This window comes from Perna viridis, chromosome 2 (genome assembly GCF_037379345.1).
Source record: "Perna viridis isolate PV_CMFRI_1.1 ecotype Kerala chromosome 2, ASM3737934v1, whole genome shotgun sequence".
In the NCBI taxonomy this organism is placed as follows: Eukaryota; Metazoa; Mollusca; class Bivalvia; order Mytilida; family Mytilidae; genus Perna; species Perna viridis.
Window position 1 is genome coordinate 9248610 of NC_142446.1, and position 18230 is coordinate 9266839.

Genomic DNA, 18230 nt, shown 5'->3' on the forward strand with positions numbered 1-18230 from the left:
AAAATGTACTTTTCTTAGAATTATAAAAAATGGGCAATTATTTTACACACAATTTAGAGAATCTACATACTAAATCAAACCATTTGGAGTTGTTTCTCTCGATTCATCATCGTCTGAATATAGCTGAAATATTGCTGCTCGAACGTTAAACCCCAACAAACAAACAAAACAAACTCTCGATTCATCATAACATTTACCTTACTGACATAAATTTGCCATGTTATTGTTCTGGAAATCCCACATATGAAGAAGGTGCACCCTCGTAAGGTTTGTCTAATAAAAGTTAAAAGTTCATAATATGCAGTATTAATACTATTATGATCTTTTATCAGCTAGGAGTAGAAGTTTGAGTGAGCTGATGATAGTACATGTACATGCCAAATGGCAAGGGCTTGATGGACACCACTCTCATCTTAGCTTAATTCTACTAGATTGGGCCAAAGAGAAGAACATCCTTTTCATTTTGCCACCACATGGTCTTAAATGTGTAACCCGTACTGATACCAACTTTTCCCCATACCCAAATACTATTTTGACAATTTCTTCATTATTACTTGTTATTTCCAGATGAAAGTTGGTACACATTTGTAAAATGACATGATGGTAAGGCTAAAAATGATTTGTGAAATGTTAGTCGAAAAAATTGATTTTATTCAAATTTCTGTATTCAAAAGGTCTAAAATGTGTAACCCGAAATTCCCCTACCCAAAAATCAAAGTCCTGTATTTTTGTTATCTTTGCTAATTCAATGCGTATTTGACACTAGAACATTATAATATCAAAATAAATTTTCATTGATGATAAATTAAAATCGCATCAGGCTATGTTCATGAGACTTTGTTTTTCATTCTAGATAAGATGATATCCATCCTTTGCTGGTAAGGGGATTAACGCTAGGTTCGATAAGGAAATCAAACTCAATCACTTCTTTTTGAAAACAATATCAAATCTTTCAAAACTTTATCCTAAGTCTTAAGGTGAAGTTTTAACCTCTTATTGATTGTAGGAAATTGTAAAAATCTGACAGAAATATTAGAAATAGTCAGTAAATAGTTGGAATGGTAACTTCCATTTTAGACCTTTTGACTTCAGAAAACCGATCAAACAAGAAATATTTTAGACCATATCCCACACATTCATGACATTGTATTTGTACCCACAGGGGCTTATTTATTGATCAGCAACATGTGCTCAGCAATTGATGAATCTAATGAATAAACATAGGTATCACCATCAAATACTTATAATTAAATTAACACAAAGATTTAAACTTTCAAACTCTATATTTTCTACAATCACTTGGACTGAAATTGAAACAACTGCAACCTAGTTATAAATATAGAGGGGCTTCATATTTGATATTGGGAGCAGGCCTTCTAGGCTTTATACTAATGGGGCAGCATATTGATAGTGCAGGAGCAAGTCTTTTAGGTTATATACTTATGGGGCTGCATATCTGATAGTGGGAGCAAACCCCTGTGTCACATCCTTCTGTCGTTATATATAGGATGCTCTGGACCATTCAAGGCTTGCTACAACAGATAAGCACAACAGCTCTTCATGCATAGAAATTTGGTTTGTAGAATAACAAAATTCAGTATTGTCCGATTGTCATGTTCAGCATACCAGAAAGGAATCTGCACAGAATCTAACATCATCTTTCAAGAAAAGTGATATACATCCTTTTAACCCAAAGGCTGTTGACAAATGAACTTGCTCCAGCTACTATATACAACACAGAACCATCCAATACTGAAACTGAAACAACAGTCAGCAATGAAAATATTCCAGAAGAGATGCAGTTACCTTTCTGAATCAGTCTGAACAGGAGTTACATGTTATCACATCTGACAGTGAATCTAAAAGTCAGCTTTTTCTCCCACAGGTTCCCCTTGACCAGGTTAACAACTTGCAGTATGACGTTCCGATATATTATACAGCAGACCCTTAACTGAACTTAACAAGCCACCATATAAAACATCAGATTCTAAATTGGTAGGAAATGTAAAGAAGGAAACCAAAGGTATGTCCAAAACAGGAACTAAAAAGAAAGCACCAGTGAAGAGGAAAGGTTCAACTGAAAAGGTAGAAATTGAAAAAAAACGAAATTATCAGATGATGGTGCCAGTGCAGGTCATGGAACAACATAGATAAAGGAGGTCCAATATGTCTAGAGGACTCATTGAATGATAGTGAAGATGACATTTGTGTGTTTTTAATAAGAGGTCCCCTGCTGAAATTTGTCATTTAGCTAGAATTGTGGGCACAGTGTGACAATACTGACTGTAAACACAGGACACATCTCCAGTTTTAAAGTGACATCCGGGTGATCAGAAGAAGGGATGTGTTCTTTTGTCCCCATTTTTTGAGGACAATGACAAATGAAGTGTTCATTGCATTATTATGTTAATATTTTCATTGTTTGACAAATGATTGTATCCCATATGGGTCCTCATCTCTGCGCCGGAAGTTGGATACGACAACAATAATGGCGGATAGTTGACATATGATTTTCATTCACTGGTGTAATAATTAAATAAAGACATGAACATGACATAATATACAGGAGTGAAAAATAAAATGTCTGAATTTTATTTATATAAGTAATATTAGCGTCATCTGGTCAGATCGGTAACTCTATCAGACGAATATCATTTTTACCACTGGATTGGGGATAACTCATTACAAAAGTGAAAGGTCGTTAAATGCAAAAAAAAAAAAACACTTAAGACCAATCATGAATAATTTGAGATGTAAGCTGCTAACTTGGTTTTTTGTTTCATGCATAAAATTAAAATTTCAGATATCGCAGATTGACCCTTATTAACTGAAATAATAGATTTTGGTAGGACATCAGTGTTTTAGTAGGTAGTAGGTTGTAATAGCCAGTTAATTGACTTGGATAAAGGATTACATGCTTTTAAGCCCAAATGGTTCACTGAGGGGTATATACATGTGTATGGGTTGATCCTTGGTGGCTTGGGTATAATTTTGCGAGTAAAACCATGCTCTCTCATTACAGATAAATGGATTTTACTAGCTTTTGGGTCATAGGAGGATCTGATTGGGCCTTGGCAATTTGCAAAAATAAAAATAGCAAATTTTTGTGTGTAAATGTGTGCATTGTGTTTATCAAGGATTCTTTGAGGGTGATTAGGTGAATATCTGGATCTTCCACTCTGGGTACTACTGGTCAAGAACTAGTTGTAGCCATCTGATTTTTCATCCTCTCTGGTAACATATGAAAAACAAATTCATGTCTAAAATTGAAGAAAAAAAAATATACAGATTGCTGATTTTTGGTCTAAAAAATTTGGGCATTTTTCTTTTGTGCCAAAAAGGAGGCCTTTTGGGCCACAAGTCTTTGGCACCATTACTCCTTTTGCAACAGTTTACTTTCTGATTTTTGTAGTTAAAATGTGCCAATAAATTTTTGCACCAGAATACAGGTTAATTTATATTTTATATTGTTTTAGTGCTACATTAGATGCGTGGTATGGTTATTGTATGTTATTCACCTTTTTTTTTTAGCTCACCTTGCCTAAGGCCATGTGAGCTATTGCCATCACTGGGCGTCCGTCGTCATCGTCATTAACAATTATACAAAACTCTTCTCCTCTGAAACTACTGCTTCAGTGGAAACCAAATTTGGTATAAATGTTCCTTGGGGTATCCTGCATAGAATTGATGTGGGGATTTTTGATTCGTCGAAAAACATGGCTGCTGTTACTGAAAATAGAACATAGGGGTCAGGCTGTAGTTTTTCACATATATTTCCTAAACCGTTAGGTTTAGCTAAATTTTTTCAATTGCTGAAATTATCCTTATTGTAAGGCCTGAAAAAAGTCTCCAGGGATAAAAGTTGTCAGATGACTCCTTGTAAGTTATTGCCCTTGAAAGGTGAAAAATTACCAGGTGAGCGATTCGGGCTCCTGGGAGTCTCTTGTTTTATCCCTTATAATTGGTTGTTCATCTCTTTTGCAAGTACAATGTATAATTATAAAAATATATGAAATATAAGACTTTTATTTTAGTTAAATAATGTAAATACAGACCTTCCTCCTTCTTGTGGGCTTGGGACCGGCATGTTATCTTTGCGGAGTTAATCTTCATTTTTAAAGAAAGTTATTTTAATATAGCATTATTAACTAATACTTACTGGACTAATCCAGACCTGTCTGGTAAGGTTTGGATAACAAACTTTAGATCTTTTTCAAGAATAATAAAATCAAATGAAAGTTAAAAAAAAAATTATTATAATCTATAATTCACCTTTGGTTTTATTCCAGATACACTTTTAAAAAAAAAATATATATATATATATATAATCGTCTAAATAATAGTCAACATCACTCTTATGGGGTGATGGATCGTTAAAAACGATGCGAAACATAAAGACAAAAGACCCTCTTTGTTATTTTCATTCAGGCTCCTCATCAATTGCTTATGTGAGCCTTTGATAAAGGTACAATCACCCACAGCCCACGCTATTCAGTTTCTGAATCTGTTTTGATCTTGAACTTTGTGAGTTTTATGCTCGTTAAGTTTTGTGAGTTTCATGCTCATATAGTTTTATGAGTTTTATGCTGAGGAAGGATATCTGTTATCCAAAATATTCAATTTAAATTTTACCATCTTCTGGTGATGTTAAACATATTTAGACGTTTATACATATATATATATATATATATATATATATATATATTATGTTTCTTATCTTTAATTTCTTTAATTTATTCATTTCTGACTCATTTTCTTTATTTAATGTTCGTTTTGTTTTAGATGTTTATCTTTTTGATATTTAATTTCCTTATTTGTATTTGGTGCATAAGGTCATCTGTTTCTGCTGAAAAAGAACTACACGGAAATTTTTGTTTTGGCGCAATTAAACTACAATTTTTTATCCAATTGGTGCACAAGGACGATGCCCAAAAATTTAAGTTATCATACAATGATTTTCAATAAGGAATGAAATTTTGGTGAGCAGACTAGTGAGAATGGCTTCTGTCTAATGAAAACTTCGAGATCAACATTAGCCCAATATTTTCATATAACTGTTGTTCATAGGAGATATTCATTATAAAGAATGTACAGTAGAATTTAAAATACATGTAACTCTGTAAATGACACTAAAATACATTAGAAACCATTGTATTTTGTATGTGCATTATCTCCAAAAACAGATAGAAGTCACGTTAGTGGACTGATTGAGTATACATTTCCTCATATAGACCTATAAAGCAACTTAATAACAAAAATAAAAATGTGTAGCCTTTTTGGGGGATGTATAATTCTTACCAAGACTGATACATTTATGTACTTAAGATGTTTTTTTTCTGTTTTTTTTGGTTTTTGTTTTTTTTTTTCGGTCTAGTCTTTATCCCCGAATCAATGATGTCCTGTTCATGTTCTAATCATGATCTCATTGTTTTTACTTTCCTATTGTGCATCAATTTGGCATTTTGTTTTCTTACATTTATAACATGTTTGATTTTTATTGCAATTTGTTCTTTTTGTAATCTAACTCAGAAACTATTGAACCAATATTATTAAAACTTTGCAGTGTTGATATATATATATTGATGTTGATTGTCTATTTTATATATTTTCCACTACTGTTTTATAAGCCATTTTTCACACAGTATATATACAGTGTTTGTGTACATTTTGATGATGTCCAATTCCTGTAAGTTAAATATGAACTTCTGGAAGTTTAACAAATGTGTTTCAGTGGCATGTGCTGTCATTGGTACATAATTAGTTTATAACTTTAAGCATTTTTTTTAAAACTTTGTAAAGAGTATACTGGTAGTTATGTTTTGATGGTGCATTCTTTGTTTGTTCTTATCTTTGCTGCATAAAAGAATTTGATTGTGAACATTTACTGATGAATGACCATGATGCAGGTCCAAATGGTGAACATTTACTGATGAATGACTGTGATTCGGGTCCAAATGATGAACATTTACTGAGGCATGACTGTGATGCAGGTCCAAATGATGAATATTTACTGATGAATGACTGATGCAGGTCCGAATGGTGAACATTTACTAAGGCATGACTGTGCTGCAGGTCCAAATGGCGAACATTAACTGAGGCTTGACCGTGATGTAGGTAAAAATGGTGAACATTAACTAGAGAATGACTGTGACGCGGGTCAAAATGGTGAACATTAACTAGAGAATGACTGTGATGCAGGTCAAAATGGTGAACATTTACTGATGAATGACAGTCTTGTTTTTTTCCTAAATTGTTGAACAACTGCACATACATTTGTATTTAGGTTTTTATTTCAGGCAATATAATATATGATTTTGGAACTAAGTTCTGGTCTTAGAATGAGTACAATTTTTGAAACAACAAATCTGTGGAATATGAGTGCAAAATTAAACCGATTTGTTTTATAAAAAAAAAAAATGAATATTAGGGTTTTTTAATATGCTGATCTTACCATGTAATTGTATCTATTTTTTATTGCACGGTTGGGAGTGTATTGAAAGGGATGTGTGTCTTCCTGTCTGTACTTTCTTCCTACTTTCCTTACATTACACAGAGGGACACTCATCTCTTCAGGGTTGGGTTAATCATAATCAGTAATTGTAATCCATTTCAACATGGTGAGTAATCGAAAGTAATCTATAATCGACATTGATTTCAATTACTTGTAATCATTATTTAATAGATTACAGCTCTGTAATCATCGATTACTTTTCAATTACAATGGATTACATTTTAGAACTTTGGATTTTAAAAGGTGTTCATTTGTGTAATTTTCAGTTGAAAAAAAAGTACATTTACTGATGATATTTTAATAGAAATTATGTTAATCAAATATGCTATCATATTTTAATGAATATTGTTTTAATTTGGTTCATTATCATTACAGTTAAATATGATTTTATCATGTTTCACTAAATGTGTTTTAACAGTTTAGCAATAATTTATTTAATATTGTCCTTGATTGTATGCGTCTCCAAGCATTTATATATTTACTAATTGATTTTTTTGTTATCTTTTACTTGATTCATGTCCAGTTCATTATACCAAGAACTGTGTGTTAATATTTAATACTATAAAGCTGATTAGGACAATTTCAAAACAAATGATTTTTCAATCGAAATTGTGATGATGATTGGAGGTTTTTGACAACCTTTAATACCAATACAGGCCTCGCATAGTCGATGTTAGTGGGTTAGTAGAACCAACTGGTTGTTGGTGGAGCACATCCTTCGGGTTACCTGACGGAAGGAGTCATCAGAGTATGTCCTACTAGCAGCTGAGCTGCTGTGTTGATGCTCTGGCCTATTCCCTGACTCCACGTGGGTGCGAGAGCGTTTCCCTACTCTAACAGTTTTGGAGTACATCAACTTGTTGAAAATGTGAAATATCTCTTAATTTATAAAGGTCCAACAATTTAGGCCTGAGGGTATATGTTCATGTAGACAGTCTTGTTTTAATTCAGTCCTTTCATGAACTAAAGTTTCATACCATAAAAAATAATATAACCTGAGGCATATTTCACACCTGCCATATGTATGAATTACAACTATAAAAACAATTGTTTGTTAATTGTACTGATTGATTAGATGACCATTAAAAAAAATTAATTTAGATTTTTGAAAACTGAAAAGAAAAATCAGCAAAATTTTGTCCAATTTATGTCCCAAAAAAATAACAAAATCAAAAGAATACTAATGGTGCATTAGTGAACATGATAGCTAGAACATTATCATCACTTTCCCTCATCCATACTTTTAAAGACTTATAAACATTCTTGATCCTAGATATGAAATCCCCTCAGGGAAACAATTCTCAACTCAACACTTAAATAGAATATTTGAAGAAGTTAAGTTGAAATTGAAAGATACCTTGCGATGTGTAGAATTTGTAAGTCTGACACCCAACTTTGTGATGACACTTTTTACAAAATGATGATGATAAAGTGCAACTCTGATGTTTAAGTTTTGTCAATATGTGAACTACACTTTGATCAGGGCCTTCCGAGAAATGTAATGGAAAGTAATCATCGATTACATCTTTAAAAGAAAAAGTAATTGAGTGTAATGGATTACACATGATAAAGGAATGTAATTGATTATTAACAATTAATTATTGATTAATACAACCTTTTTAAGATCTTGATCTTAATGCTATGTATTTTTTGGTCTCCCACAAGAAAAACAGGACATTTGATTCCCTGACATGAGGGTACCAATCTCTTATGTGTAACTGAATGTATTTACAGATTTTTTATTATTCCCATTGTGCACTGTACCGGTTTTATAGATTTTCTTCCTTATGAATTGCAGGTCAAAATGTGCATGTTATGAGATATGCAGGGAGTAAATTTGTTCAACATGATGAGTTGGACCTATGCTGAAATTTTCAGAAATATCTGTAGACAAATGATTCAGTTATGAGTCCTGAAATGGATTTTTTCCCCCAAATTTTACATTTCCAACTTTTAAAATCTTCTTTTCTGAGACTACTGGTAGGATGGGATTGTAACCAAACTTGGCATGAATGAATGTAAGGATATCCTTAACAATCAATGTCTGCAGATTATCTTTGGATAAACATGGCCTCCATTACTCAAAATTGAGGATTTGTGGAAATAACTCAAAACCAATGGGTTCAGCATGGTCAGACAGACTTATGCCAAATCTGTTGATTGATGTTGGAGTTATTACCCTTGAAGAGTCATAAAATGAATATGTAAACTATGTAGATAACTAAGATGCTCTCTATTAATTAAATGATTCTTGTGACAGTAGTAAAACAAGGACAAGAGTCCAGCTTTAGAAAGCTAAAAAGACTATTTGTGACCAAGTGAGCAATTCAGGCTCTCTAGTGTTTACTGTTTTACTGTTTTTATTTTAAAAGTGAACTCTAAAGGTTCTTCAATATTCTGAATTTAAGTGTAATTATATTTTTGAATGATTTATTGAACAATTTCTCTGATATCTTTAAAATGAATGTTGTTTATAGTGCTAAATAGCATGAGAAGTTCCATTGTGAAATGGTTAGTTACATATAGGAATATGGCTTGCAACACTGTGGTATATATGGAATTTGTAAGGACATGCTAATCAATCAAAATTCTAGAAATTAACTAGTACTGGGGTAAAGTTGATAACAGATTCTGAGGAGTTTTTCTGTCATTGTCCTTGTTGTTATCTTTGTTGTGATAACTTGAAAATCAGTTGGTGAATTTTGATCAAATTTAAACACAAAACAATAATAGCCTAAACCATACAGGAATTGGGAGCTGGAACTTGCCAAAAAAACAAGATCTTATACTGGGATCAGAACAGCATTTTTTGTTAAAACATTGTATGTCAAACTGCAAATGATTAGATTCAGTGAATATTTTCATCCTGGTCAAAGTGAAACATTATAATATGAATTGTATCCAGTTTTAGTGTTGTTTCCATATTAGTCCTAATTGTTCATGGTTCAACCTCTGGTTGTATGATGTTTGTTTGTTTGTTTGTTGGGGTTTAACGTCCGAGCAGCAATATTTCAGCTATATTCAGACAATGAACATGAAATGGATGATAAAATGAACATGAAATGAAGAAAAAAAAAGGATGGGTCACAAGGATAATAGGGTCGACAAATTTTGATTGCCACTAGAACAAGGGGGATGGGTAAGGTAGGGCAATTTAGCCTCCTGTGGCGGAGTGCAAAGGTTCCTACTCCTATCGAATACCACAGCAGGGTTCTTTAACGTGCGAGGAATGTGGCATCTTTCCCAACACAGTGCACCACTATGGTTTGTGGTCAGGTTTTCCGTATTATAGCCTGACAACCCAGCATGTAACATGCCAGGGGTACCCCATTCCACCACCTGGGGCACACATCCCAGTTGCTCTGTGGGCAGAGCGCCTAGCCCCCGGCTAGGTTTCTGAGCACTATTTAGTCGCCTTTTACGACAAGCTTAGCGCTGCTGCAGGCCTATTCTTTTAACACCCAGACCTGCACGGGGCCTGGTTGTATGAAGATGCACCCACAAAACATTGTATTCTTAGTTAAATTTTATTAAATGTTTTCAGGATGTTCCTTTAAAATAACTTCGTCATGGTTAAACTATCCAGGTTATGATAATTATTGTCTGAACTGCAACCACATTTTCTTTGAACATCATGAAAATGTAAACCTAAGAAAGCATTGCCGTTAATCAGTTGAAGTAAAAATATATTTTTTCACTTTTTTGGTAAGATCTGAATGATTTGAATCTTTTTCAGTTCATTGGTGAGATATAGCTTTTTTGTTGGTCTTTAGTTCTTTCTTTGAGCTTACTGTATGAAAATATAGATAGTGAAAAACTGCACATAAAATGTTGGAATCTATCGTCTACAATATTTTTATCTAATTTGGAGGAAAGGTTTTTCAAGAGACAGTTTGAATAGTTGTGCACTACTCTAGGCTAATTTACTTCTATATCTGTATGAAGATAATTTTTTATAATGGCTACTACTGAAAAAAAGAGAGACCCAGTCCTTCAATTTCAGTTTTCTATTAGATGATGTATTTCTGAACAATCATAATTCATGGGTAACAAACATTTGATCCAAATGAACTTAAAATTAAATAGACAACTGATACCCCTTCTGCTTCATACTTTAACCTATACATAGATGATATAGGACATTTGAAATCAAAATTTTATGATGAGCATGATGATTTTAAATTGTAAACTACCCCTTTCCCAACATTCCCAACCTATGGAGTTTACATTTACAGTTGATCAGTTACTGTCTTGCATGTGAATTGTTAAGATGAGGCGAGATATCATAAGTGATATTTCTTGTCTTACCAAACCACTGAACTTGACACTTGTGACTTAGGCTAAGAATAAAAATATCTGCTAGAAACATTGGATGAAAAAATAGGGAAGGTGAAATCATTTTATATTTTTTAAAAATATATATTATATAGACACTTATGGATTTCTTGACTTAAATAGTGCTCAACTAAAACATGATAGTTAAACAGCATGTCATCAAATAATAAAATGTGCTAGGGAAAATAGGATTAGTAGGGTAACCTTAAACACACAAGTTTTTTTTTCTCTAGCCTTACCTTGAATTTTTGACAGGTGCTGCTTGCAGGTCAGGGTATTCTTACCCTTCTCTTGACCTAATGTCACTCCTGGGTTTTTATTTTGTGTTTATATTGAAAAATGCTTTAGTCCTGTAGCACTTATCATCAGTCTAATATATGTACCAGTAATTAAATTCTGTTGTCCACATACATGTATACATAGATTGTCTCTGTTTCCTGCTTTGGCAATGCCACTTGGATTTTGTTGTCACTTATTGTCGTATTCTGTTGTCCACATACATGTATACATAGATTGTCTCTGTTTCCTGCTTTGACCATGTTACTTGGATTTTGTTGTCACTTATTGTCGTATTTTGGTGCTTCAGTATTTGTACTGATCCAGACACTACATAACTGTAGTAATGGCCTGTCCATCTAATGAAACTTTCAAACAAAAATGGGCATTTTGAGATGAATAGCACCCACCATTTTGCTTTTACTGGACAACAATGCAATAACATTTTTTTTTATCAATTCTCACAAAAAAGTTGGTGTGTAGAAAAAAAAAGATGGTTGTTTTGCAAATTGTTTTTTTAATCTATCCATTGAAATTTTTCAAAGGGTACTGTATAATATTTTTCAGGGTAGCAACAGATGGAAACCTTGGATATGCTTTTGGAATATCCTAATTTGATAGTGTTGAATAGTGAATGCTCTAAATATGATGGTTACATCTCTGTTCAGGTTAGTTTTTATATGACACCAATTTTTTTTTCTGTGTTGTGCCAGTCCAATAAATGGTATGTAGTGAGAGTACCTTCTGTCAGGAAGTGGTTCCATAAAAATCTGTTGTTTGCTGAACACTTTTCAGACATGTTAAGCTAAGGATAAAGTTTTCGTGTTTTTTTTTAAGTTCATATATACATGTAAATAATCATATATTTGTGCAATAATCCCAATATTCAACAAAATTTAATAAAATATCAAACTATTTTATTTAAAACACCATTATGTTACTAAATGATAAATATTTTTTTCTAATATATGGTTAATTTGTAAAAGTATTTTTACAATTTTAACTATAATTCTATAGGTAAAATCCAGGTTAAATTTAGGTGATCAATAAAGAACAGACTATAATTATTAAAACAACAATTTCTTGTATGTTTATTTAAACTTGTAATTAAATGTATGCAAACCAAGATTAAACTGTTTTTGCCCCACCTCTTTGAAGTTAAAAGTCTGAAAAGGGGAAAATATGTGTTGTCACAAGAATTGATAAAAATCATTTATTGTTCATTAGATTATTATGGTTGTGTTGTAAATGTGTTCCTTTTGAAATTCTGTTTTGAAAATTTTTGTTGTACAAAATAGACTTAATTTTTTGCAGCTTTTGGGCTATAAGGTCTGGTTATGAAATTGGGCCACACCCCTAAAACAACTTTAAAAAAAAAAATAGAGTTCGAAAAAAAATCCCTTATCTGTTTTGATAGTTTGCATGTGTTCATGCATTGGGTTTCATTCACACGTAATATTTGTTTTCTTTTTGCAGTAGTTTACGTCACAAATGGTAATATGGGAATCAATGTTAAGGTTAAAAGTGCCAGTATTTCATACTAAGCCATGTACAACAATTATAAACATTCTTTTTTTTTTTAAGTATGAAACTGAAGTTTGACATTTTTTATTGGGGATATCCTTGGCACATGTGCACTTTTTGTATGTAAATTCTACAACCTTGTGAGTATTTGTAAAATTTGTGTTTCATTTTTTTATGTTTTTACAGGACCACAAGAAAATTGTGGTCATATAATGGTATCATGCAGTTATCATTGTTGTCTGTAGAGTTTCTTGTCTGAACAATACCTTGAGTATAAGTTGTAGAACTTCTGAAGTTATATCATGAAATTTAAATGTTTTGACCAAACCTACAGTGTCTGTTTTAGACAAAACTGAAAAACTTATATTGCTTTTGAAAAGTAAAAAAAAACCATGAAAGTTTCATATTACACAAAGAAGCCTGGGATTGATTTTCTGGGTTGTGACTTGAACCATTTTAGAACTAAGGGCCAGAAAGGGACAAGAAGCAAGCATTTTCATGATATCTATACAATAACTTGAGTAAATGCAAAGCAAAGCATTTTTTTTAAATAGTAGAGATTAAAGTGTTCTGCAGTGTAGGTTTTGTTTTATATTCGTTAAAAGAAGATGTAAAATTGTGTCTACTTATTACTGTGTTTGAAACCATTAGTCATATTTTAGATAAATATTCATATCCATAAAATATTTTATGCATCACAATGTACAACTGTCTGGGAACTCTTGTCTCTGTATTATAGATTATTTGATTATTTATTTTAATTACTTGCAGAACAAAGATTTTCATGTGTATGTGGAATTTCCTGAGGATATTACGAAAGCTAAATTTTTATGTGACTGGAAGTTGAAGTGTTTACTGGCAGATACTGTAGACAAATCTATTCTTCATCAGGTAACACTTTGTCCTGAAAACTTTTATACACTTTAGTAAAGTTGCAGTGGTGTATAGTGTTTATACCATGATACCTGGATAGCTTATTCATTTCTCTGGGGGACTTAGGTAAACTTTTGGATATCCTTCAAATTTGAATGAAGCATTGGTAATCACAACAGCTTGTATTGGATTGATTTTCACAGTAATCTGATGAGGGGGAACTCTTGGAGTGTATATATATGGAATGCAATCGGGGTCAAAATTCTTAATCCGTAAATTGTTGATTTGTGACTTCTTGATTTGTAAATTGTCAACTTGAAATTTGTAAATTGTATATTTGAAATTAGTAAATTGTCAATATGTAACTTGTAAGTGTATAACTTTCCATTTTGTACATTGAAAATCTATATATTCAACTTTGAAATTCTTCATTTGCAGCTTCTCACTTCGTAATGCGTTTTTCGAGACTTGTAAATCATCAAATATTCTAAATTTGTAACTCGTCATTTTAAACTTCTTTGAAATAGCGGACAAATCGTCCTTTGTCATTCTTCATTTGATAATGTAATGAACCATGCAATTCGTAAGATTGACAATTGGTAGTTCGTACACTGAAGTTTTGTGACGTGAAACATGTTGATTTGTGAAATGTCAAATTATGCTTAGTTGCATTATATGGGTTATGATCGTTATGACAACAGATGGCGCTTGGGATTGGAAGACACAATGCAGTGGCTGCTGTCCAGAACGGAAATTGAACGGGTTGGTCTTAAAACAGGACAAGCATTTTTTGATACTTTTTTTACTATAACTTTAGTTTCACTCAGTGGAATTCAAAAATTTTAAGTGATTTCCAAAGAATAATAAAAGTGCTTTAAATTTTTGTTTAAAAAATAAAAACAATAAAGCGAAAATCTTGACAGGACGGACATTTTTTACAGACACGCCGATGAATAGAGTTCATCATTGATCGAATGTGTTACGTCTGTCAAATAATGTTTACTTATTCTTAAAGCTTATAGTAATAGGCACATTTTGATATAAAAATTATTTCATTTTCAGTCAGTTAGGTGGGAAAACCTTGACAGGACTTATTCTGTTACATGATTGGTGTCGTTTTTTATGGGGGTGTGGTAACAATACATAAAATATTTGAAATTCGTTTAATGTCTGTCAAAAATATTCATCATATTTTTAAAGTTTATACTTTTTTTTCTACATTTTGATGTATAGATGTTTGAAATTGAATTAGAGATAAATTGAAAATCTTGAACATTTTTCGGAAAAATTTTCATTTATCGTCATAAATAGACCTAGAACTATATTATATGTACGTACTTGTTTTGTATTCCTTTCTAAAATAAATTATGACAGTTTTGACTTTCCTTTGAACTTGCTTTATTTATTTTTATTATTGTCATTTATTTAAATTTTGTTTTTAAATTTGTTTTACTATTATGACATTGTCAATTGTGTTTTAACTGTTGTGGGATGGGGAGCATTACATTTACGAACTTTTTGGTCCTACGTTTGCGAACCATTGTAAACTTAACATTTGTGAACCAAATGATATAAGACATCAAATTTTGTATAGACTTTTAGTCCATGGGCTGGGAGGGTCCAGCGTGTACCCCCCACTCATCAACTTCATGATGATTTTTAGATACCTTTATACCTCCCATTACCGAATCAATTTGTCGCCAAAGAATATTCTCGGATTCTTTTTCAGTATAAGCCTATATTTGTACTCCGCTGGGTCAAAAAGCCAAGATTTTTGTGACTCAATTGTTTGATCGTCTAAGTCTTCCTGGGATAGCATGAAAGAGTTCAAATATTTATTGCTTAGGCTCATTTTGAAACTTAGACATAACATTAATGTACTGTATGACATAAAAGCTTATTTAAACTACGGAATTCTGGAAAAAAAAAGACAATAACGGGTGATATAGAAGAAAATTCTGAAATTTCCCATTTTTTCTGATTTTATAGTAATTGTCACCCTAAAAGGAAAAACTAGGCACCTGAATTGGTCAGGTATGTTTTATATGTCTTATTAATGAATGCTTAAAATATGAGTTCTACACTCTTGATATGATGTGAATAAAAATTTTGTTTGATACTGTGACCAGTTTTCTAGGGGTAGGGGTAATAATTTTACCATTTTTTGAAAAATCTTTCTTGAAAATTAGGTTTTTGTGGTTTATTTATGTAGAAAATAAAATATCTATCGATACTAAAAATACCAAATTTTTTAATTGCTGAAATGATCCTTATTATAAGACCTAGAAAAGTCTTTGGGATAAAAGTTGTCAAGATGACCCCTTGTAAGAGTTATTGCACTTGAAAGGGGAAATGATGAAATTTTTGTATACAGTTTTCACCCAATATCTTGATAACTATGATTGATTGAAAGAAACTTTCAATTAGTGAAATGATTCTGATGATAAGTTCTACCAAAGTCTTCTGAGTCTAAATTGTTGGGCAACTTCTTGTTAAATTTATTGCCCTTGAAAGGCAAAATTCAACCAGGTGAGCCTCATTTGCCTGACACTTTTTCAAATATTTTCTGTGCGATGACCACTATTGGTTTTCATTGTCAAACACCGATGCCAGGAAAGTGTCTTGAAAACCCGATATATGTGGAAACTTTAGTTGAAATGAAATGTGTGTGTAATGATCTCTAAATTAGATTTACAAGGTGTGAAAGTTTTACAAACCAGTTAATGGTGATTAGAGATATTTCATCCAATTAACATCTATGTATTATAGTTCTATGCCTAATTATGTTGATAACTGATTTTTTCACCCGAAAAAAAGTTATATCTTTATTTTATTATTTTATCTTTAAGTTTTATTTTTGGATTTATCTCTACATTAATTTCAAAATATCTATACACCAAAATGTAGCACAAAATGTGTAACCTTTAAGAATATGATAAATATTTTTGATAAACATTAAATAAATTTCAGATATTTTATGTTTTGTTACCATATCCCTGTAAAAAACTGCACAAATCACGTAACAGAAAGAGTCAGTCCTGTCAAGATTTTCTCCTTTTAACATTCTCAAAATTAAATATTTAAATATACTTTAAGATATGTAAATATTTTTGACAAATAATTATAATTTAGAAAAAAATATTTTCTTTGTTCCTACATCTGATACCCAATTGAGAATTTCATGTTGGAAAAAGTTCGTCCTCTCACAATTTTGAATTCATTTCTGGACATATTTCAAAAACATATATATTCAAAGTGTAGCAAAAAGTTTAGCTTTAAGAATATGTTAAGGACTTTTGACAGACATGAAGTAATTTTCAAGTTTTTGGTGTTTTGTTACCACACCTCCTTAAAAAAACGACACAAATCACGTAACAGAATCAGTCCATCCTGTCAAGATTTTCCCACCTAACTGATTCCAAATGAAATAATTTTCAATTAAAATGTGCCTATTACTATAAGCTTTAAGAATAATTAAACATGTTTTGACAAACGTGACACAATTCATCAATAATGAACTTTATTCACTTAGTATATGTGACAAATTGACAATTTACAAATTTCAAATAGACAATTTATGAATTTCAAATTGACAATTTACAAATCAAGAAGTTACAAATTAACAATTTACAGATTAAGTATTTTGACCCCGTTGGCATTCCATAAATATAGGAATCACCCCATCTGTTTGTCTGCATTTGTAAGCACAACTATTCCTCAAAGGCTCAAAAGATTTGATGAAATTTTATAGAAACGTATGACATCATATGTAGATGTGCATGAAGGAATATCTTGAAAACAAAATTGAAAGGAAGAAATTTAAAAGTTTTGACCAGACCTACAATGTCCGTTTTTAAACAAAACTGAAAGCTGAAAAACTTTATATTGCTTTTGAAAAGTAAAAAAAAAAAAACACATAAAAGTACAAAATTACCTATTGATGATATGATCTTTACTGTAGCCAATGCAACTTTGTGTAGACTCTTAATAAAATGTAGAGGGGTTGACAGGTTTTTATTTATTGAACAAATGTATTTTTTCAAAAAACTCAAAATTTGGAATTAGCTTTGCAGTTAAGTAGATTATTTTTGTATATTTCAGAGATTAGTCCAAAGCAAAAGTTTGACTGGTTTTCTTCAAGAAGTAACAAGAATTATTGTAAGTAATATGAATTGTACCTAAGGGGCTCCTAAGAAAAGGTTATGGGACGAAGAAAACACACTATCTGTCCAGATATCCAACAGTTTGTCAATATATCTTGATAATTAAACTGTTCAATAAATGTTGATGACAAATTTTAGGGAGAAAATGCATCATTTTCAGACATGCATGAAGGATGACCATTATTGTCTGATGCCTTTGGAGGAAGTCCCGGAGATAATCCAGATTAAAATGTTTTGCATACCAAAACTTTTTAAGTGCAACTCCTAAAACTATTCAATTTCAGTGAAATTTTTAGGTAGGTTGGGCATCATAGTAAATTAATGTCAAGTCAGTGCAAGGGTAGATATATTATCCATCTTTTGGTTTAACGTAATATAAGTCCACTTGAAGTGAGGGTAATATATTAGGTTTTTGATTTATCAAAATACCTTATGTCGCCGGTCTATCACTGGAACGTTCCTTCTATTTCTGAAATTTACACAAAAATTTAGTCAAAATGTAATTCCTTTTATATCATTCAATACCTCTTTTATAACCAGTAAATATG

At 31.7% G+C, this 18230-nt stretch overlaps 1 protein-coding gene across 6 annotated transcripts in view; it reads left to right on the forward strand.

Moving 5' to 3' along the window:
- LOC148623558 (E3 ubiquitin-protein ligase FANCL-like) overlaps positions 1–18230 on the forward strand; it is a 58752-nt gene that overhangs the window by 111 nt on the left and 40411 nt on the right. For 3 of the 6 annotated variants that reach the window (XR_015919460.1, XM_088565441.1, XM_088565446.1), the window contains exons 2-5: positions 1886–2023; positions 11690–11790; positions 13418–13537; positions 17621–17677. Coding sequence is in view for 5 of the 6 variants with exons in the window: in XM_088565441.1 (XP_088421567.1) it covers positions 11701–11790; positions 13418–13537; positions 17621–17677 (267 nt within the window). In the remaining variant the exon portion in view is untranslated. Of the gene's footprint in view, positions 1–61; positions 268–1885; positions 2024–11689; positions 11791–13417; positions 13538–17620; positions 17678–18230 lie in introns of those variants that run through there. The other 3 variants (XM_088565443.1, XM_088565445.1, XM_088565444.1) reach the window with 3 other exon arrangements.